Source organism: Vespula vulgaris, chromosome 23, assembly GCF_905475345.1.
Source record: "Vespula vulgaris chromosome 23, iyVesVulg1.1, whole genome shotgun sequence".
In the NCBI taxonomy this organism is placed as follows: domain Eukaryota; kingdom Metazoa; phylum Arthropoda; class Insecta; order Hymenoptera; family Vespidae; genus Vespula; species Vespula vulgaris.
In genome coordinates this window covers 2443-25388 of record NC_066608.1, presented here as the reverse complement: position 1 = coordinate 25388, position 22946 = coordinate 2443, and the positions used below count along the sequence as shown (strand labels likewise).

Below are 22946 nucleotides of genomic sequence, written 5' to 3'. Positions count from 1 at the left end.
CCCCTATGAACTTCATAAACAGATTCGTAAAGTATCTAATTATTTAATAATCAATGTGCAGTAAAAGTTAAATGTACATTGTAACTGGAACTTGATCGAACGCTGATGACAATATTGGAACAAAAGGGTAGGTATCTTAGATGCATCTTGCTACATTACAAAGTGTCAATATAATTCGGCTGTTAAACGATCTTTAATTTTACGCATAGTAATAATCAAGACTCGTGTACATATATTCTCTATTAAAATCAATTTTAAATATAAAACAATTTAGAGAGAAAACAAAAAAAAAGAAACATGATTCTTACAGAAAAATGACTGACCCGAGTCTTGAAAATTGAAAATCTGTGACAAGTCGTAATATCAGAAATAACATAGGTTTTAGCTTATTAAAGTCCAATTTGTAAGATTACAGATTAATTTCGCTATATGTTATATCATTTTGAGATATCGAATGTAAAAGTGGAAAATATTGAATACCATAAAAATATTCACTACTTGTTCTGAGACCCCGCAACTTGGCACAGCCATGCACCCATTAAATCCAGCATTTTGCTGTAAATACAACTCTTGTTTCTCTTATTATTACATATCAAATTGAATTAATTATTTTGTTGCTGCGGTTTGGACCATTCTACGCTTAGAATGAGATGATCATATCCATAACCATCAAGAGTAGCAATTGCTTTCGCAGCCTCTGCTCTATATTTGAAATGCACGTATGCGAATCCTTTGCAAAGAGTAGTTTGTTTCTCCTTTGCTAAATACTGTTTTACAACTGTTCCAAAAGGTTTGACAAGTTCATCTAAATCTGCATCCGTAGTACTTTGAGACAAATTAGAAATACGAATGGCTGTGGTGTCGTCCCTGCGCTGCATCTGCATCGCATCGCCGCGCTTATTTCCACCATCTCGCATACTCGGCGGTACATATTTACTTCCTTGCGGTTTCAATTCAGCTATTGCACCAGGAACAGCAGGGCTGGCAAGGGGTTTCTTATCATCCGGAACTTTTCCTAAAAATAATAATACTTACAGTTTGAAATCTATCTTTTTGGAATCTATAAAAACTAGCTCTAAGAATACGTACCACCGGCAAGTACAGTATCTTTGTATGGACACTTTGAGGTCCAATGATCTCCGTTACAGTTACGACATTTAACAACACCTTTGTCACCCATATTTTTCAATTTATCAAGGGTATCTTCTTCCACTTTATTTTCTTCTTCTTTACTAGATATAAATTGCATAAACACATCTTCGGCACCAACCGTAGTAGCAGGATTTGGACCTGGCCTGTCGTCCACGGAATCTCCAAACTTGGCCCAATTCTTTCTGGCAGCTATAGTTTTTGATACTATACGACGTTCTATTTTATACGTGCGTACAACTTTTACTTTCTTATTATCTTGATTAAACTTGTATTCTGTAAGTATCTTAAATCCATTCTCATAAACCTCAGAAGGTGGAGGCAATACTCCTCCTTCTTCTTCGACTTCATCCGCCCAACTGGACTTTATGTCAGATGCTACTGGCATTTCTGCAATACACAAATCGTCATTATTATTCAAATATTATGTGCCAATGAATTGTATTGCTAATATATACAAAGATATATACAACTGCCAGATAAAATTTTATTTACGAATTTAGGTTAACATTCATAAATGCATGTATGTATCCACGTGTGACGTTGTAAAATCATTCTTTCGAAGCATCGATAATATTATCGACTTTACTTTAATCTACTCTACTCTATGCGCAATAATTACGAGTAATAAGTATTATTATAGCGGAATTAAAACTACACCCAAGGTTGCACAAGACGCGTGCGTATCGGAATAACGTGAGATTAGTTCATGCTAGATAAAAAGAATACTTGGAGAATTGATACGTAACCTTAGCAATGTTTTCTTGTAAATCGGCAAAAATATATGATACGATTAGAATAGAAATATGACTGAAAGACTGAGAAGAACCAAACGGTATGTCAATCGGAAAACGCGAAACTTATAAAAATGGTGGAATATCCGCGTGTGAAATGTCCAGTTATTAGAGCGCCACCCATAGCCAAGCAAGAAAGTATCGGTTAATAATGGCGACGTCTAGCGTCTTGTGTCGGTTATGAAAAGATAATGTTTTTCGGAGCCGAATTCCGATCATACAAAAGAGAAGGTCCAATTTTATAAAACATACAACTGTTATTTAACGTGAAAGTACTCGAAAGAAGTCGCGATAATGGACCAAGCGCCCGCAGGTAACTAAAAATTGTTAGGCTCGGCGGAAAGTCAGGCCTCTGAGCGCGATACCGCATATTCCCTGAATAGAAGAAAGCACGATTTGTACTCCGTTTTCGTATTAATCGTGATATTTATAATTAATCATTTTTTAGCATTTTATTTGCTCAAAGCTGTAGATCGATGTGTCATGTGTCACCCTTACGTGGTGTTAAATATGAACAATTCAAAATTTTCAGGTTACGATGGGCACATTTTAGGACAGGGATATACTTAAACAATATTCTTTTATATTTCTAAACACGTTCCTTTTGTTTCTTTTTAATGACTCTTATGTCAAGCATTAATCGATGTTTCTAATTATTTTTGTTTTCGTATAACATATAGATACAGAATTACGGAACATCATTGACAAACTGGCACAGTTTGTTGCCCGCAATGGACCCGAATTCGAGCAGATGACCAAAAATAAGCAGAAGGACAACCCTAAGTTTGGTTTCCTGTTTGGCGGAGAGCACTTCAACTACTATCAGTACAAAGTGACTACAGAGCAAGCCAGTAAGTGGGATACAGCCCCTTAACAACAATTGAGAAGCATAAAGGCTATGCTTTATTCAACGAACAAGGAATGACTGACAAAAAAAGATAGAATAAAATAATATGAAATAAATAAATGATAATAATAATAATAATAATAATAATAATAATAATAATAATAATAATAATAATAATAATAGTAGTAGTAATAGTCATAATAATAATAATAATAATAATAATAATAATAATAATAATAATAATAATAATAATAATAATAATAAAAGATATACGGGTGAAAGGAAATTTCTGAATTCATCGTACAAAAGTATTTATCATCAAATGTGAACACTCCGTTTCAAGATTTTGGGATTACTATTTGTTAAACGGAATGCTTTTACTAAAGACATCTTGTATTCATCGACAATGGTGATTTTGAGAAGACATAGTTTTAAGATTCTTACTGGAGCTTGTCTAATACGGAGTACATTGTCAGTGTATCACTTAAATCTATGTGGGACATATTCATTTCTCATAATATACCCTGTAAAACCCTAGTAATATAGAAATATAAAACAGGGAAAGAATATAGTGCTCCCATATGACTTACCGCATTTTCTGATATACTTCTCTAATATTATCAAGAATTTTATTATGCACTGGTAAAAGATAAGACACAACAGAAATTGGACTATTTGTATACTTTTTCAATAACAATTGAAGAAATCAAATATTTTACAATAATCCACCGTCATTCGTTTACAGTTTTAAAGCAAAAAGGAATAAATCCAATGCAAAATGCAGACCCACGTTTAAACGTTTCGCAGCAGCAGCAAACAGCCGCTACCGCCACGCAGCCACTGAATAACGTCAATCTAACGTCTGGCCTAAATACTCAGAACAATGGATTAAATCCAGTGGTTGGAATAGGGCCTGTGGGAAATTCGGCTGGTACGGTGATACCAGGAGTACCTGGACAAATTGGAGGACCAACAAATACTGGACCACCAATTGGATCGGTACCATCTGGCATGGGAGGTGTAAACCCACCTATGGGTGGAGTTACACCAGCTGTTAACATCGGTGGCCCACCAGCATGGCTTCAAACAGAACTGGCCAACCTTCAGTCACAACAAACGACTCTGCAGGAACAAGTTAGACAATCGGAACAAAATCTTGCTGCGCAACATGCTGCATTGATGGCGCAACAACAAGGCAGAGTAGAGGATGCTGTCAGACAAGCTCAGGAAACAGCTTTGCAAAATAATGCTCAAAGCACAAACACAGATCTTACCGCATTTGATACAGTTCTGCAACCTATTATTGATAGCTGCACAAAAGACAGCATAAGCGCGGGAAAAGCTTGGATCCTTCAAAATTCTGTAACACCACAAAGCAATCAAGTGGTCGCCGACCATTTATTGAAAAAGTATTGTAGAATTTTCATTAAATCATGATTTTTAATTTGAAAATATATTCTTACACGGCATATTTCTATTTCAGAGTTATCCAAGGATCAACGTTTAGTCATAAGCTTCACATTATATATTTGGTAAACGATGTCTTACATCATTGGTGAGTATACGGAAAATTTTTATAAGAATACAAATTTGTTATTTATATTATATTACTAAATAACTATATATTTAATCAGAAAAATGGAAAATGATAATATTTATTAATATTAGATATTTTTTATACTTTGTGTTTCCTGCTTGTGTTTGATAATTGATTAATAATATTAGATGTACTATTACGATTGGATAGATATCTTTATTAGTTCTACCTCGAGATCGCGAAATTGTTTAATACGCGTATATATCGAATGTATAATATTTCTATAATAATATGTATGTGTGTGTCTATGTCTATATATATATATATATATATATATATATATATATATATATATATAAAAACACAACATACATACATATACATAGATAAATACCCCCGCGCGCGCGCGCGCGCCTATGTTTATGTGTGTGTGCAACGTATAACATTTCTTAGTGCTAGAAAAAAATCTATGGATCTTCGGAAGGCAATGGAAAGTGTTGTTGTTCCCATGTTCTGTAATACTTCATTAGCTGCATCCGAAGAGCAACTTAATAAGCTTAATAAATTGTTAAGCCTTTGGGAATCGAAGAATAATTACTTTGACGAAGGGATTATAGATAAATTAAAACAACCGAGCGCATCTTGGTCCGAATATCAAGCTAATTTGGTATCGCAACATGCAAGTGCTATTACTCCAATCACAACTTCTACGAAGCAAACATTCGATAATTATCAAGCGCAACATCAAGCGTTTGTTACACACGCTTTGAGACAAATTCAAAATATCGAACAACAAAAAATAGCGATCGATCAGCAACTTAAAGCACCGCCTCCGCCACCTCCGCAAATGGTATTAGTTTTGTTTCACTTTGTCATTTCAATCGATTATGATATTAATATTTGTGTAACATTCTTATGAAATTTTCGCAGAATCAACAGAACATGTCATTACCCCCTAATCATACTGGCCCAAGCGGACCGATGGGTAGTGACGTTAACTTCAGCCAACCTCCACCTGGTTGGGGTGTACCACCAGGAAACGAACCACCGCCATTCGCGAACGTTCCTTTACCAGATTTTTCTAAACCTCCACCAGGATTTGGCCCACCTCCTGTCATTCACGAACCGTCTGTCGAGGATCTAATGCCCAGCATGCCTTACTTTGAGTTGCCTGCAGGCTTGATGGTCCCGCTCATTAAACTGGAAGATGGAGAATACAAACCTTTGGATCCCGATGCCATCAGACTTCCACCGCCCGCACCACCAAGCGATCGATTGGTTGCAGCCGTAGAAGCATTTTACGCACCTCCAAATCACGATTCACCAAGAGATAGGTGAAAAAGTTATAATATATAATTTTATCCGATATATAACCAAAGCGCTAGTAGTATTCTGTGGCTTAATTTAATTATCTATTATATTTTATCAGCGATGGTTGGGAGAAACTTGGTCTCTACGAATATTATAAGGCAAAGAATTCTGCGCGTAAACGCAAGGAGGAAGACATTGTAGCTGGCATCAGACAAAAGTCCAAGTCTCCGTCACCTATTTTAAGGCCAAGATCGAAAAGTCCTAGTCCACCAAAGAAACGTTACAGAAGCAAATCTCGTAGTAGATCGAGATCTAGATCGAGGGGTAGAAGTAGATCGCGATCACCAACAGCGAATCATAGACGTAATAGCCGTAACAGTAATCATAATACCAGAAGTCGTAGAAGAAGGAACAGTAACAAGGATCGAAGTCCAGAGAGGAGATTAGACAGACAAGATCGCAGTCCAACTCCTCCGAGTTTTCTGTAAGTCATCAATTTCATTTGATAAACTTTATTTTCATTGATGAAAATTATTTTATTTCCTATTGACTCTCTAATTTGTTATTTATATACATATTTTATTACTTTTATTACTTTATATACATATTTCATTACTTTTTCTTTAGCGGATCGACGTATAGCAAAGCTCCGCAAGAAATAAGCTTGGATGAAAGTAATAAGGGGCACCAATTGCTAAAAAAAATGGGCTGGGGAGGTGCTGGACTAGGTGCCAACGAACAAGGTATTGAGGCACCTATATCGGGCGGTGAAATACGAGATAAAAACGACCAATACAAGGGTGTCGGCATCAATTTGAACGATCCATACGAAAATTTTCGTAAGAGCAAGGGGCAGGCGTTTATCACTCGAATGAAAGCAAGAGCGGAAGAGCGTGCCGAAGAAAGGGGTGAACGGGACTGAATATATATGTGTGCATATATATATATGTGTGTATATATATATATATATGACATTAAACAAATATGTATATGTACGAGGTGATATCAGGACAAAGTGAGAGATAGGCTTATTATCGAGGATGAGAGAGAATTTACTCTTGCTCCGAAAACCGATCGACACAATTTTTCAGCGATTTTTGCGACTTTTTGCCTATGAGGGCTGAATTTCAATATACTTGTCCATATATTAGGTCCTATTGGTGCACGTGCAACTACTAATTTACTTTTACGCGTATCTTTACGAGATATTGACATTAATAATCGACATATTTTACGTTACAATATATTCTAGCCGAATAGGAGGATTTTATGATTTAGTTACGAATGATAGCTAGATGTTTTAGATTAATTTTAAGAATTTTAATTCACCATAAATCAATGTGTGTGTGTGTGCGTGTGTGTGTGCGCGCGCGCGCGCACACGCACATACACCCACGCACGCCATACACGCGCGCGCGTGGCGTATATATGTATATTTTCATAAAAATTGTGTCGATCTTTTTCGTAGACTAAATCATTTCTATCCGTCTATCTGTCGGCTGTTACGAAATAGTTTCATATATCAACGCGGCAAATGGTTTATAATTATTCATAAATTTATATGGAAATGAAAAAAAGCTGGCAATACATATGCGTGCGTATTGTCTTTTCTTTATTTCGAAGTTTAAAGGAATTTGTTAATATATTATTGTATTATCATTGTACATTTCTTTAAAAAGAAATTCAAATAATTCATTCATTAGCCTAACTTTAGGCGTAAAAAGAATTAGTATTTAAATGTGAACATTTAAATGAAAGAGATCTCTGGAAAGTCACGTAGGAAAAGGTTTTTATAGCAACATGCTGAATGTATATGTAAAAACCCCACTCTACAATTTGCCCTGCCTAAAAGTTAATTATCTTGAGCATTACTCGAGAAAATTGCGCTCTTAATGAGCGTGTATGAGAGAGTACAACTGTCGTGCAGCAAGTACACGAGACAATTCTGCATGAAACTCGACGCTAAGTATATATACTTGTATTTAGTAAGTTAATAAATATTAATTATATTAAATACACACATATATATACACATATATATATGTGTGTGTGTATATGTATGTATATGTGTGGTGTATATATATATTTATATATATATATCCATACAAACACACACACACACGCGCGCGAGATTTCAAGAGTGAATATCGCATAATCGATAACCTCCTTTAGTACTTTGCATAAAACTTTTATTTCACTCATTAATAAATACTTAAAAAAAATCAAAGAGATTAAGTTTTACATAATCGTCTGAATCGTTTCGCATCGTTAAACTACGAATTCTTCTATCGTCAACTGGACATCGTTGGAAATTTATGTGATCAGTAAGCGATCATAAATATCGTAAACTAATTATATTTTAATCTTTAATTTTTACTAAATACATAATTACAATTAAGTGTATAAACTGTTCATTTTTTTATGAAATTTAAATATATTGCACAAAGCACGTGTAGTATTTTTAAATTAATCTTCATTATAAAAGTTTTTTTTACTTTTATTTATAATCTACACATAAAAATCGATCCAACAATTATGATATTGCGTTTCTATCTTCCTCTGTGAATTTTATTCAACAGGCACCGTGATGCACCTGCGGGACAGTTCACTTGGTTTTCTTACTACCGCTGGAATCGCCATTTTGAGTAATTTCATGGCACGTGTCGTAATTACCCATCGTTCTCTCGTTTATTGTAGGTAATTAGAATACTTTATCTAGCATACATCCTTATTTTATATACCAATCGATTGCCAAAAACTTGATTTTCGCGATTGGATATATTAATATCGATCACGCTTAACTACGAAATGTCTTAGTCCACTGCGTTCCTTAACCTAATATAACCATATAAGCAACCGTTATTTTTGATGATAGAATAAAGCAAGTACAACGTTCAGAATTTTCGTCGTCAGTTTCATTTATCTATAAGAAATGATGTTTGACACTGGACGACGACTGGGAAGCAATAATTGACAAATATTGTTATTTATTTTCCTCTTACCCTTTACGAAAACGTTCAGTTAATTCTATATTTATCTTTTCAGGACGTATGCATAATGATTTCGTTCGTTATCGTTAACAGTACACTGTGGCATATGTACTTAAAAATATGCAAGATGGATTTTGTTACAGTTAAACAGAATTCACAGCTCTTTAAATTTCTACATTCTTTCTTCGTTTGAACAGTGTTATTTTATCGAAACTTTTCTTTCAGTTATGCATTTTTTATCGAATACTGATCGAATAGTTGAGGATTAGCATAGTGTCGAATAGCTGAGGATTCTGAATTTATTCTACTTTCATAGCAGTCTTGCAACTTTATTTCTTTAATTTTACAGTAATAAATTTAATGTTTCAACAATAAATGTTTTCTTTCAACATTTATTGTTGACTTGTAATTAGTAATGAACATCATCGGAATAAGGAATATCGAGGCATAAGACTTTTATTTCGTTCAATGATAAATATTTACTGAAAATCGAAGATGTTAAGTTTTATGTAATCGTATAAATTGCATCCTAGAACTACGAATTCTTCTATTGTCAACTGGACATAGTTGGAAATTTATGTGCATGATAAACGATCACGAATATCATTCATAAACTAAATATATTTTATTCTTTGCTTTTTATCAAATACACAATTACAATTAAGTGGATAAAATATTCATTTTTTTATGAAATTTAAATATATTACACAGAGCACATTTAGTATTTTTTAAATTAATCCTCATTATAAAAGCTTTTTCATTTTTATTTATAATCTATACATTAAAAATCGATAATAAATTTAACAATTATAATATCGTGTTTCCATCTCTCTCTTTGAATTGCACAGATGATGTACGCGCGTATGCGATAGTCCAAGTTACGAATGTCTTGCAACTTGAATTTCATTACTAGCATAATCTTTATCATTCCGAGTGAAGCTATATCCAGTGCCAACTGGATTATCGATGTAAATTAAGTTAAGAGAAATAGTTAAGAAATATGATACTTACACGATGCAAGCGTTGTTAGACTCGTTCGTCGTCCAGATAAAACACGTCCAGAGAGATGCTTAGAGGAACGAATACTGCGTACTAACAACGCCTTAGTAAGGACGACGAATATGGGAAAATCGTGCCTAGGTTGATCTCTCCGATCGTCCCTTGTTTATTTACAAATACTTTTCACTACAAGACTTCCCCAATTCTCCGAATTGTATACACGTACGACGTATATATACACACGTAGTAACAACAATTTATCACGCTCGACCGGTTTTTCTTTCGTTGTTTGCCGGAAACAATAGGTAAAGGAATCTACATAAAGAGCCTCTTGTATGTATTCAAAAACAGACAACGAGACTTTGCTATAACGACGATTTAAACTATCTAATTTTAAAATTAACCTTATCCTTTACTTTTATGCGTGAATTATCGTTGAGAAAACATCATTTTTTGACACGATTTTTTCAAACAAAACGAAGCGCGTATTCGAAAGTTCGGAAGAATCGTATTCTCACTCGAATATTCATCTTTAAAGCGATCTCGTTCGTCAAAATCGTTAAAAAATTATACCTGTATTTATCGTTGGCGTAAACAAACATAAAACAACGAGTAATGGACTGTCAACAAAAACGGACCTTTGAACGAATCGGATGGTTACTCTCTCTCTTTCTAAAAGCAGAAACTTCAAAATCAATACTTTCCTCGTACTAACATCGAAAATAATATACATTTATATGAAAAATAATCGTACGCGGGCGCACGAACATTTTCCTTACAAATATATTTTCACGTTTACGAACTTTATTTCTACAGATATCAAATCGAAATGATTAATTTTCACAGTTTGATGCAGCAAGATATCCGTTTAGATAGTTTTTAATTTCGTATATCATATTTTTAACGTTTCCATATTATTATACAAACAGATCGAAACAACAAACACGTGGGGAAGCCATTGTAAAGATGACGTAACGCGTACGCGGGACGGTCCATAGCTTCCTTCCTGCCGCTTAATCCGCCATTCCGAATTAGTTCGTGGCACGCGTCGCAACCGAGCTTCGTCCTCTCGTTAATTGCAGTTAATTGGAATATTTTATCTAACGTACGTTCTAATTTTGTATATCGATCGAACGTCGAAAACACTATTTCCACGGGTGAATTTATTAACATCGATCACGCTCAACTACGAAATATATTCTACTGCGTTCCTTAACCTAACAACCATACAAGCCATCGTTATTTTCGATGATAGAATGCGAGAGGTACGACGTCTGGATTTTCGTCATCAATTTTACTTATTTACAATAATAAATGGCGTTCGCCATATAACGACGACTGGTAAGCGTTAGTTGAAAAAGATTATCATTTCTGGTCGCAATAGTCGCTACATGAACGTTTAGTTATACAGGCGTCAAATTGAAACGAATAATTTTTACAGTTTGGTGTAACAAGATATCCGTTTAGATAGTTTTTAATTTCGTATATCATATTTTTAACGTTTCGATATTCTCATACAAATAGATCGAAACAACGAACACGCGGGGAAGCCATTGGAAAGATGACGTAACGCGTACGCGCGACGGTCCATAGCTTCCTTCCTGCCGCCTAATCCGCCATTCCAAATCGTTTCGTGGCACGCGTCGCAACAGAGCTTCGTCCGTTCGTTAATTGCAGTTAATTAGAATAGTTTATTCAACGTGTACCATTATTTTACGTACCGATCGAACGTCGAAAAAGCGATATCCGCGGGTAAATTTATTAACATCGATCACGCTCGACTACGAAATATAACTTATTCTACCGCGTTCCTTAACCTAACAACCGTACAAGCCATCGTTACTTTCGATTATAGAATGGGAGAGGTACGACGTCTGGATTTTCGTCTTCAATTTTACTTATTTACAATGAGAAATGGTGTTGGACACATGACGACGAGTGGTAAGCATTAGTCGAAAAAGGTTCTTATTTATTATCGCTGTAATCCGTACTCGAACATTTTATCAAATCGTAACGATTAATTTTCATTATTTTATGTAGCAAGATATCCGTTTCGATAGTTTTTAGCTTCGTATATCATATTTTTAACGTTTTGATATTTCTATACAAATAGATCGAAACAACAAGCACGTGGGGAAGCCATTGCAAAGCTGACGTAACGCGCATGCGCGACGATACAGCTTCCTTGTTGCCGCTTAATCCGCCATTCTGAATCAGTTCGTGGCACGTGTCCCAACCAAGCTTCGTCCTCTCGTTAATTGCAGGTAATTAAAATATTTTATTTAACGTGCACCATTATTTTATATACCGATCGAATGCCGAAAACGCGATTTTTCCGATAAAATTTGTTAACATCGGTCGCGCCCAACTGCGAATCGTAAATTGTACCGCGTTCCTTAACCTAACATAACCATATAAGCAATCATTATTTACGATCGTACAACGGAAGAGCTACGACGTTCGCATTTTCCTCATCAATTTTACTTATTTACAATAATAAATGGTGTACGACACACAACGACGACTGGTAAGCGTTAGTTGAAAAAGATTATTTTTTATCGTCGCAATAGTCTACATGAACGTTTAGTTATACAGGCGTCAAATTGAAACGAATAATTTTTACAGTTTGGTATAACAAGATATCCGTTTAGATAGTTTTTAATTTCGTATATCATATTTTTAACGCTTCGATATTCTCATACAAATAGATCGAAACAACAAACACGCGGGGAAGCCATTGGAATGATGACGTAACGCGTACGCGAGACGGTCCATAGCTTCCTTCCTGCCGCTTAATCCGCCATTCTAAATTGTCTCGTGCCAAGCGTTGCACTCGAGCTTCGTCCTCTCGTTAATTAGAATTATTAGTTAATTAGAATATTTTATCTAACGTTCACTCAGATTTTATATAGCGACGAATACCAAAAATGCGATTTCCGCGAGTGAATTTATTAATAACGATCACGCTCAATTGCGAAATATAACTTATTCTACTGCGTTCCTTAACCTAACATAATCATCTAAGCCATCGTTCTTTCGATTATAGGATGGAAGAGGTACGATGTTCGGATTATCAATTTTACTTACGTACGATAAGAAGTGATATTCGATACAGGACGACGAGTGGTGCGCAGTAGTTAAAAAATATTGCTATTGTCACTGTAATCTTTTTGGGAACGTTTAGTTAATTCTATATTTACCTTTTCAGGGCGTAGATTCTGTAAATTTGTTCGTCAGCGTTAACAACACAGTGTGGCCCATGTTCCTAGAAAGAAGCAAGAATGATTTGGCTAGAGTTCAACAGAGTAGACGTCTTCCGTTTAAGTTTATACATTCATTCTTCGATTAAGCAGTGTTCTTTCAGCGAAACTTCTTTTAGTAATTTGCCGTCAGAGTATATTTTTTGTTCGATTGTACATTTTTTGGGAAGTGCGTTTTATATACATGGAATAGTTGATAATTCGGAATTCATTCAAATTGATTAACGTTGATGTAACATTATTTCTTTAATTTTACATTAGTGGATTTTACATGGATTCTTTCAACCTTCATCGTCGTCATGTGATTAATAATCGACATCATCAGGATAGGGAGGAGTTGTGCACGGTCGTCACCGCGCAGTTGAATCTTTCTAGACGCAACCCACTTTTTATCGAGCACTTGTTTATGGTCGAGATTTGTCTCGTACCATTTTCTGTGCATTTACGCTGGTTGCTCTGCCTTCGTCCAGCATTATAAAATAACCGAGGACATTCTACTCTCCTCCTTATTTTTTAGACCTGCTTCAGATGTCGTTAATTGATCTCACGTCGAGGACGATCGATGGGAAAATCTATGTACGCGAACGCGCTTAATCTACATTATTTTAACGAGTCGTCGTCCGTCTTGGAATATCACTGCGAAATAAAAATTGTAGACTTTTCGTTGATAGTACATGATAGAACGAATACTGCTTAAATCACGGAGTGGATGTATCATTCGACGGGTCGTTTCCTGATTGCTGTAATGCGGTTGACAGTTCTTTAGCCGTAAGATATTTTTGAATTATTCATACTTTTACTGCAGCTGTATTTCGTTTTGTATTCTACAGTTTATTTTATTGTGGGTTTTTCAGAAAACCGATCTCTTAATTTCATTTTTTTTTCTTTTTTTCAACCATTAATAGTGCACACCTGCACTCTACTTAGATATGATCTTAGAAGAAATTCTACAAGATATTGTATAGAAATGATCTAGGAGAAATATGTAATTGCATGCAGGCTTATGTACATTTTCCTTAAAAATATAGTTTTCACGCTTAGGAGCTTTATTTTGAGAGATATTAAATTGAAACGATTAATTTTCATAGTATGGAGTAGTCGGATATCAATTTAGATAGTTTTTAAATTCGTATATCATATTTTTAATGTTCCGATATTTTCGTACAAATAGATCGAAATGTTACAAGCACGTGGGGAAGCCATTGCAAAGGTGACGTAATGCGCAAGCGCAGCGGTCCACAGCCTCCTTGCTGCCTCAGAATCCACCATTTTGAATAATGATTGGCACGTGTTATGACCAAGCTTTTTTCTTGCAGGTAATTAGAATATTTTATCTAACGTACGCTCTAATTTTATGTACCGATCGAATGTCGAAAACGCGATTTCCACAAGTGAATTTATTAACATCGATCACGTTCAATTGCGAAATATAACTTATTCTACTGCGTTCCTTAACCTAACATAATTATCTAAGCCATCGTTCTTTCGATTATAGGATGGAAGAGGTACGATGTTCGGATTATCAATTTTACTTACGTACGATAAGAAGTGATATTCGATACAGGACGACGAGTGGTGCGCAGTAGTTAAAAAATATTGCTATTGTCACTGTAATCTTTTTGGGAACGTTTAGTTAATTCTATATTTACCTTTTCAGGGCGTAGATTCTGTAAATTTGTTCGTCAGCGTTAACAACACAGTGTGGCCCATGTTCCTAGAAAGAAGCAAGATTGATTTGGCTAGAGTTCAACAAAGTAGACGTCTTCCGTTTAAGTTTATACATTCATTCTTCGATTAAGCAGTGTTCTTTCAGCGAAACTTCTTTTAGTAATTTGCCGTCAGAGTATATTTTTTGTTCGATTGTACATTTTTTGGGAAGTGCGTTTTATATACGTGGAATAGTTGATAATTCGGAATTCATTCAAATTGATTAACGTTGATGTAACATTATTTCTTTAATTTTACATTAGTGAATTTTATATGGATTCTTTCAACCTTCATCGTCGTCATGTGATTAATAATCGACATCATCAGGATAGGGAGGAGTTGTGCACGGTCGTCACCGCGCAGTTGAATCTTTCTAGACGCAACCCACTTTTTATCGAGCACTTGTTTATGGTCGAGATTTGTCTCGTACCATTTTCTGTGCATTTACGCTGGTTGCTCTGCCTTCGTCCAGCATTATAAAATAACCGAGGACATTCTACTCTCCTCCTTATTTTTTAGACCTGCTTCAGATGTCGTTAATTGATCTCACGTCGAGGACGATCGATGGGAAAATCTATGTACGCGAACGCGCTTAATCTACATTATTTTAACGAGTCGTCGTCCGTCTTGGAATATCACTGCGAAATAAAAATTGTAGACTTTTCGTTGATAGTACATGACAGAACGAATACTGCTTAAATCACGGAGTGGATGTATCATTCGACGGATCGTTTCCTGATTGCTGTAATGCGGTTGACAGTTCTTTAGCCGTAAGATATTTTTGAATTATTCATACTTTTACTGCAGCTGTATTTCGTTTTGTATTCTACAGTTTATTTTATTGTGGGTTTCTCAGAAAACCGATCTTGATTTCATTCTTTTTTTTTTTCTTTTTTTCTTTTTTTCGACCATTAATAGTGCAGACCTGCGTTCTACTTAGATATGATCTTAGAAGAAATTCTACAAGATATTATATAGAAATGATCTAGGAGAAATATGTAATTGCATGCAGGCTTATGTACATTTTCCTTAAAATTATAGTTTTCACGTTTAGGAGCTTTATTTTGAGAGATATTAAATTGAAAAATTTATATCATATTTTTAATATTCCGATATTTTCGTACAAATGGATCGAAATGTTACAAGCACGTGGGGAAGCCATTGCAAAGGTGACGTAATGCGCAAGCGCGGCGGTCCACAGCTCCCTTGCTGCCTTAGAATCCACCATTTTGAATAATTATTGGCACGTGTTACGACCAAGCTTTTTTCTCACGTTGATTGCAGGTAATTGGAATATTTTATTTAACGTACACTCCTATGTTATATACCGCTAGAATATCGAAAACAATTTTCGCTGGTAAATTTATTAACATCGATCACGCTCAATTACGAAATATAACATATTTTACTACGTTCCTTAACGTAACATAACCATCTAAGTCATCGTTACTTTCAATTATAGAATGGAAGAGGTATGACGTCCAGATTTTCGTCATCAATTTTACTTATTTACAATAATAAATGGTGTTCGACACACAACGACTGGTAAGCGTTAGTTGAAAAAAATAGTTATTTATTGTCACTATAATATTTAGTATAATATTTATTAGAACGTTTACTTAATTCTATATCTACTTTTTCAGGATGTAGACGTGATTTCTTTCGTTATTGTTGACATTACATCGTGGCTAGTTTTCTTAAAAATAAGCAAGATGAATTTAGTTACATTCGAACAGAATTGACATCTTGACAGTACGAACGCTACTTAAATCGTGGAAGGAAGCGTTCCTTGATCTAACAACCAGCTAAGGAATCATTATTTTCGATGATAGAAAGAAAGAAGTATGAAGTTCAAAATTTTCGTCATCAGTTTTACTTATCTATGATAAGCAATGGTATTGGACACAGGACGACAACTGATAAGCAATAGTTGACATATATTATTATTTATTTTCACGTTACCCTTTACGATAACGTTTAGCTAATTCTACATTTATTTTTTCAGGGTATAGGCATTGCGATTTCGTCCGTTATTGTTAACAATGCATCGTGGCCCGTGTTCCTTGAAATAAGCATGGTGAATTTAGTTACAGTCGAACAGAATTGACATCTGTTTACACATTCATTCTTCGATTAAACAGTGTTCTATTAACGATACTTTTACATCGGAGTATATTTTTCTTCCGATTACATTTTTCATTTAATATACATCGAGTAGCTGATAATTCAAAGTTTATTCAAGTTGGATAACGTTATCGTAACTTCATTTCTTTAATCGATGAAAAAATCTATGTAAGCGAACGCGTCTTAAATAACACTATTTCAACGAATCATATGGTCTCTCTTGAAATATCGCTGCGAAATAGAAACGATAGGCTTTTCGTCGATAGTATACGACAGAACGAACACTGCTTAAATCGAAATATATGTGTTAATTGGGTCGTGGATTCCCGGATAGCAGTTCCTAAGTATCACGCTCGTTAGAGCAAGATGGTTCTTTATTCTCTTGTCTGATGAGGAATACTTAACATTTTGATATTTTTATTATAACACTATTTTTATTAACTTTGTTAATTTTTTTTTTTTCTTTTAGGAAGCCTATGTTGTAATTTCGTTCTACTGTTTGGATACGGATAAAAGAACAATTCAACGCTCTAGTTGGAAATGGTCTTTGTAAAATTGCGACTCACGGTTAGCATTGTTTAATGATATTTTAGTATTTTTTATCGCCATGTACTTTATTATAGGTTTCAATACTGCATTTTTATTATTTTCCTAAAATAGGAAAGCCTCCTTCCTCTAGGATCTATCATGAATATGAAGATGAGAGAGGAAAGGAAAGGAGCCAGGAAGATGCGATGGAAGCAATAACGAAGGATGGAATCTTGAAGAATCTTCCATTGGGTTAAAATCAGCACGAAAACAACGCTTCCTTCATTTTACCGAACCGAAAGAAGACTCGCCTCTCCTTCGTGCGTATTGCTTCTTTAAATCTGCTTAAGCTCCAACGTTCTACGTAATTCTCGGCGATTTTGCGCACCCCTAAGCGTTTCTGCGTGACACCCTGAGCATTTCTGCGACACCTGGAGCGTTTCTGCGACACCCTGAGCGTTTCTGCGACACCCTGAGCGTTTCTGCGACACCCTGAGCGTTTCTGCGACACCCCGAGCGTTTCTGCGACACCCCGAGCGTTTCTGCGACACCCCGAGCGTTTCTGCGACACCCCGAGCGTTTCTGCGACACCCCGAGCGTTTCTGCGACACCCCGAGCGTTTCTGGGACACTACCTTGAGCGTACCTTGGATACCCTAAGCGATCTTGCATGATACCCTGAGCGTTTCTGCGACACCCTCAGCGTACCTGCGCAATCCCTAACGTCGTATTCTGTTCAATTCTCAGCGTTTTGCGTAACCACCAGCATTTCAAACGATTCCCCTGCTTTAGTCTTGCGCATAATTACGATGTTTTACGAAAAATTACAAGATAGAAACAAATTTGTTAGAATCATTGTTATAATATTGTTGGAGTTTATAGAGCGTTGAAAAAATGAAACTTCAATTGGAAGGTAGTACATCAGTTGATTTTTTCTTTCCGGAATGTTAACATAAAATTGTTTTATACTTCACAAGATATTACGTGCGGTGCAACGTTTAAGCGGTTGTATTATTGTTTAAATCTTATTTTATATCGACCAATCGTATATTATAGATTCTTTAAATAATTGTAAAGTGATAGAAAGCATACATAAACTTGGGTGCGTTAAGAAAACTATTATTTAAGTATAATTTTATATCGAACAAACTTATATTGTAAACCGTTTAAATAATTGTATAGTGATAAGAAGCGTATATAAACAATGGTGCGTTGAGAAAAATATTTAAATATAATTTTAACTCGAGTAAACGTATAGTATAGAATGTTCAAATAATTAGTTAAACTAATAGAAAGTATACATAAATTCTGATGCGTTGAGAGAATTATCGTTTAATTATAATTTTATACCGAACAAACGTATATTGTAAAATTGTTTAAATAATTGTAAAGTGATAGAAAGCATACATAAATTTGATGCGTTAAGAGAATTTTAGACCACCGTTGGGCGTATCGAAAACCGTCGTCCAGTATTTATCCGTAACAAGAAACATCTTTTTAGACAATTCTTAGGATATCGCGTGACCCCAGCTTCGCGAATAATTGAAATGCTCATATACTAAAAAAGAAAAAATATTATTTTTATCATTGTAATAAGAAAGCGTCGAAAAAAAAGGAAGGCAGTATGTAAGCAGATTTCTGTTCTGCGAAACGTTCGATTAAAATTATTTTCTACGTACTACGAGCGGTATAAAGCTTGAGCGGCGGGGTTGTATTCTGTAAATATTAGTTTGATACTACCGAGCGTACATATGTAGCGTACATTGCTTAAATGATTGTAAAACGACAAAAAATAAAAATGATCTAGGTTTAGCGCGGTTCAACGCGGTCCAACGCGTGTACCGGAAATTTTAGGGCATGGTAGAGCGTTTCAACTACCGTGAATCCATTCGTGCGTAATTAAGCGTATTGCGTAATTCCGAACAGATTGGCGTAACCCTTAGAAATATTGCGTAAACCCCTAACCCTTATTTAGGTAAATTCTCTGGCTCTGCCAGACGCAACCCAGCGATTTCGCCGACTACGTGGTTTGGCGTAAGTATCCATTTGGCAAGGTATGGTTTTTTTACACGTAAGTCCTATCGATTTTTCGCAACGTCCAACGTGGACACCCAGAGTTTTGTCTTTTTCAGGTTATCTGCAACCTCGGAGTTATTTATTTACCTACATACTATCGAGATTACTGAAGCGATAGTATTTTTTTTGCATAATGTTAAGGGCATTGCGTCGTTTTAAACGAATGCGCGTAATCAGTAGTTTTTCTTTATTTTTTGTATGAAGCCCAGCGTATCTATATAATCCTTACAAATTTTGTGTAAACCTTTGCGTGTATTCAGCCGAACTTCTGTGGTCTAACTTCGGTGTAATCCAGACGCGACCCAACGATTTGCAGTAAGTATTTTTCTCACTTAATGCCTTTATGTTCGTTCCGTAATTTTACGCGTGTTGCGTAAATTGCATAGTATCTGCAACCCGCAGCTTATTTTCCTAGGTACCAGCGAAGTTATTTAAACTGCGGCATTTTTTTTTTTCATAGTTCGGGATATTTTCGTTTTATACGAAGAATCCGCGTTTTTATATAGCCTAACGTCTCTGTTTAAACCGTGGCGTGTATTTAGCTTCATTTTAGCGTGTCTACTTAACTCTAACGTTTCCACATTATCACTTAGTTATCGACCGTATTTTTTTTTTAACGTGATCTCTATTCGTCGCGTAATTCTTCGCGTATATAGTAATTTGGAGGGTATTTAGAGCCCTAGCTTATTTTCCATGATACTGGATGGGTTACTTACCCGACAGAATATTTGCATAGTCCCAGGGGCACTTCCGATGAATCGTTGCAATGTCCAACTTCTTTACAACGCCAAGCGATTTTGCGAAACCTTTGCACGATTTGAAAGCCCTAGTGTAACGTAGCGTATTTTTACATAACGATCCCGAGATTTGTCGAAAGTACTTTTTTCTTTTTTTCATAATGCTTGTCGGAGGTTTTTCTTTTTGACATTCTTAACAGCTGCGTTATTCGTAGAATACTCTAAGCAGCTTATTTTCGTAGATACTAGCTAGGTTATTGAAACGACAGCATTTTTTCTTTTTTCTTTTTTATAATTCGTAGGGCACTCGTTAGATCCGACGAATCTACGTAAATACTACGGTTTTACTCGTAGATGACCGTGTACTTTCATGTGTATCTGCAACTATCAGCTTATTAATCGAAGATATTACCGAGGTTATATGATCGACTGCATTTATTTTGCATAATCTGTGGGGCACTCGCGTTATTTCCGAAGAATCTGCGTAAGTACTAGGGTTTTCAGGAAATGCAGCGTTTCTGTGTAATCCTTGTAGATTTGGCGTCGGTAATAGGGCGTATTAGGTAGCCTCCGAGAATGCGGCGTAATCCGATTGTTTCCGCGTTACCACCCTGTGATTTCGCGTAAGTACTTGCATTTATACGTAATACTTGTGTAAATTCCTGTCGGTTTTCGATAACTCGTGGATGACCTTGTAGTTCCCGTGTATTTACAACTGTCGGCTTATTAATCGAAGATATTACCGAGGTTATATGATCGACTGCATTTTTTTTTTGCATAATCTGTGGGGCACTCGCGTTATTTCCGAAGAATCTGCGTAAATACTAGGGTTTTCAGGAAATGCAGCGTTTCTGTGTAATCCTTGTAGATTTGGCGTCGGTAATAGGGCGTATTTAGGTAGCCTCCGAGAATGCGGCGTAATCCGATTGTTTCCGCGTTACCACCCTGTGATTTCGCGTAAGTACTTGCATTTATACGTAATACTTGTGTAAATTCCTGTCGGTTTTCGATAACTCGTGGATGACCGTGTAGTTCCCGTGTACTTACAACTGTCGGCTTATTAATCGAAGATATTACCGAGGTTATATGATCGACTGCATTTTTTTTTTTTGCATAATCTGTGGGGCACTCGCGTTATTTCCGACGAATCTGCGTAAATACTAGGGTTTTCAGGAAATGCAGCGTTTCTGTGTAATCCTTGTAGATTTGGCGTCGGTAATAGGGCGTATTTAGGTAGCCTCCGAGAATGCGGCGTAATCCGATTGTTTCCGCGTTACCACCCTGTGATTTCGCGTAAGTACTTGCATTTATACGTAATACTTGTGTAAATTCCTGTCGGTTTTCGATAACTCGTGGATGACCGTGTAGTTCCCGTGTATTTACAACTGTCGGCTTATTAATCGAAGATATTACCGAGGTTATATGATCGACTGCATTTTTTTTTGCATAATCTGTGGGGCACTCGCGTTATTTCCGACGAATCTGCGTAAATACTAGGGTTTTCAGGAAATGCAGCGTTTCTGTGTAATCCTTGTAGATTTGGCGTCGGTAATAGGGCGTATTAGGTAGCCTCCGAGAATGCGGCGTAATCCGATTGTTTCCGCGTTACCACCCTGTGATTTCGCGTAAGTACTTGCCTTTGTACGTAATACTTGTGTAAATTCCTGTCGGTTTTCGATAACTCGTGGATGACCGTGTAGTTCCCGTGTATTTACAACTGTCGGCTTATTAATCGAAGATATTACCGAGGTTATATGATCGACTGCATTTTTTTTTGCATAATCTGAGGGGCACTCGCGTTATTTCCGACGAATCTGCGTAAATACTAGGGTTTTCAGGAAATGCAGCGTTTCTGTGTAATCCTTGTAGATTTGGCGTCGGTAATAGGGCGTATTAGGTAGCCTCCGAGAATGCGGCGTAATCCGATTGTTTCCGCGTTACCACCCTGTGATTTCGCGTAAGTACTTGCCTTTGTACGTAATACTTGTGTAAATTCCTGTCGGTTTTCGATAACTCGTAGATGACCGTGTAGTTCCCGTGTATTTACAACTGTCGGCTTATTAATCGAAGATATTACCGAGGTTATTTTATCGACTGCATTTTTTTTTTGCATAATCCGCGGGGCACTCGTTATATCCGACGAATTTGCGTAACTACTAGCATTTTCATAAAGTCCGGCATTTCTGCGTAACCTACAGATTTTACAAAAATCTAAGTACGCAATCTACAGCGTGGGACATAACCCCACTGTCTTCGCTTTACCATCCGGTGATTAGAAGTATTTGTCCGTTTTCTTTTTAGGTAATCCCTCGGTTTTTCAATAATTCCTAACGTACCGACGTAGTTCCTAGGTTTATCAGCAATACCCAGGTTATTTTCTTAGATACTAGCGAGGTTACTTAAACGATATTTTTGTCCTCCGAGCTTTCTCCGTAATCTCATTTTTTTCCGCATTACCATCTCGTGATTTCGCTCAAGTATATTGTTTTTCCGTAATGGATGTCGATTTTTCCTAACTCCTAGATGACCGTGTTATTTCCAGGATATCTGTAACGATCAGCTTATTAATTCTAGATATTAACGAGGTTATTTAGTCGATAGCATTTTTGAATAGTCCCTGAGGCGGTTGCATTATTTACGTAGACTATACGAACTACCAGCATCTTTATAAAGCTCATCGTTTCTGGGTAACCCTTACAGATTTTGGCTTATCCGACTGGCGATTTGAAGTAAGTATTTGTGCTTTATTTTTTATTCTTATGTAATATCTGTCTTCAATAATTACTAATATACCGACGTAATTTCTAGGTTACCCATCTTATTTCCCTAGATTCTAGAGAGGTTACTTAAACGACAACATGGTTGCATAATCCCAGGGGCATATTCGT

General features: G+C 36.0%; 2 protein-coding genes across 21 annotated transcripts; one reads left to right on the top strand and one right to left on the bottom strand.

The window, feature by feature from the left end:
• Positions 1–23: 23 nt before the first annotated feature.
• Positions 24–2057, bottom strand: LOC127071814 (eukaryotic translation initiation factor 3 subunit G). 2 transcript variants are annotated; one of them, XM_051011517.1, is made up of 3 exons: positions 1899–2057; positions 1090–1539; positions 24–1015 (listed from the first exon to the last, which is right to left on the bottom strand). In XM_051011517.1, the coding sequence occupies exons 2-3, from the start codon at positions 1535–1537 to the stop codon at positions 603–605; spliced, it is 861 nt and encodes a 286-aa protein (XP_050867474.1). In that variant the 5' UTR covers positions 1538–1539; positions 1899–2057; the 3' UTR covers positions 24–602. The 2 variants fall into 2 exon arrangements, with proteins under 2 accessions (XP_050867474.1, XP_050867475.1); XM_051011518.1 differs by lacking the exon at positions 1899–2057 and adding an exon at positions 1620–1780.
• A 34-nt stretch (positions 2058–2091) lies between these two features.
• LOC127071810 (calcium homeostasis endoplasmic reticulum protein) lies at positions 2092–18675 on the top strand. Of its 19 annotated transcripts, none has more exons than XM_051011502.1 (20): positions 2092–2256; positions 2624–2794; positions 3536–4199; positions 4274–4345; positions 4781–5177; positions 5258–5661; positions 5757–6122; positions 6266–7962; positions 8218–8335; positions 11483–11568; positions 11741–11891; positions 12674–12753; positions 12836–13655; positions 14059–14203; positions 14383–14462; positions 14545–15364; positions 15741–15878; positions 16057–16139; positions 16238–17285; positions 17379–18675. In XM_051011502.1, the coding sequence occupies exons 1-8, from the start codon at positions 2238–2240 to the stop codon at positions 6558–6560; spliced, it is 2388 nt and encodes a 795-aa protein (XP_050867459.1). In that variant the 5' UTR covers positions 2092–2237; the 3' UTR covers positions 6561–7962; positions 8218–8335; positions 11483–11568; positions 11741–11891; positions 12674–12753; positions 12836–13655; positions 14059–14203; positions 14383–14462; positions 14545–15364; positions 15741–15878; positions 16057–16139; positions 16238–17285; positions 17379–18675. The 19 variants fall into 19 exon arrangements, 13 of the variants coding, with proteins under 13 accessions (XP_050867459.1, XP_050867462.1, XP_050867457.1 ...); XM_051011505.1 differs by having other exon boundaries at positions 6266–8335; positions 16238–16489; positions 16600–17285; XM_051011500.1 differs by having other exon boundaries at positions 6266–8335; positions 16238–16523; positions 16600–17285.
• The last annotated feature ends 4271 nt before the right edge of the window (positions 18676–22946 follow it).

Bases quoted from the DNA above. Each gene is read 5' to 3' on its own strand.
- LOC127071814 (XM_051011517.1), bottom strand. From the start codon at position 1,537: ATGCCAGTAGCATCTGACATAAAGTCCAGTTGGGCGGATGAAGTCGAA. The intron at 1,016-1,089 runs GTACGTATTCTT...TATTATTTTTAG, and splicing joins AGATACTGTACTTGCCGGTG to GAAAAGTTCCGGATGATAAG.
- LOC127071810 (XM_051011502.1), top strand. The intron at 5,662-5,756 runs GTGAAAAAGTTA...ATATTTTATCAG, and splicing joins CACGATTCACCAAGAGATAG to CGATGGTTGGGAGAAACTTG. The intron at 6,123-6,265 runs GTAAGTCATCAA...CTTTTTCTTTAG, and splicing joins CCAACTCCTCCGAGTTTTCT to CGGATCGACGTATAGCAAAG.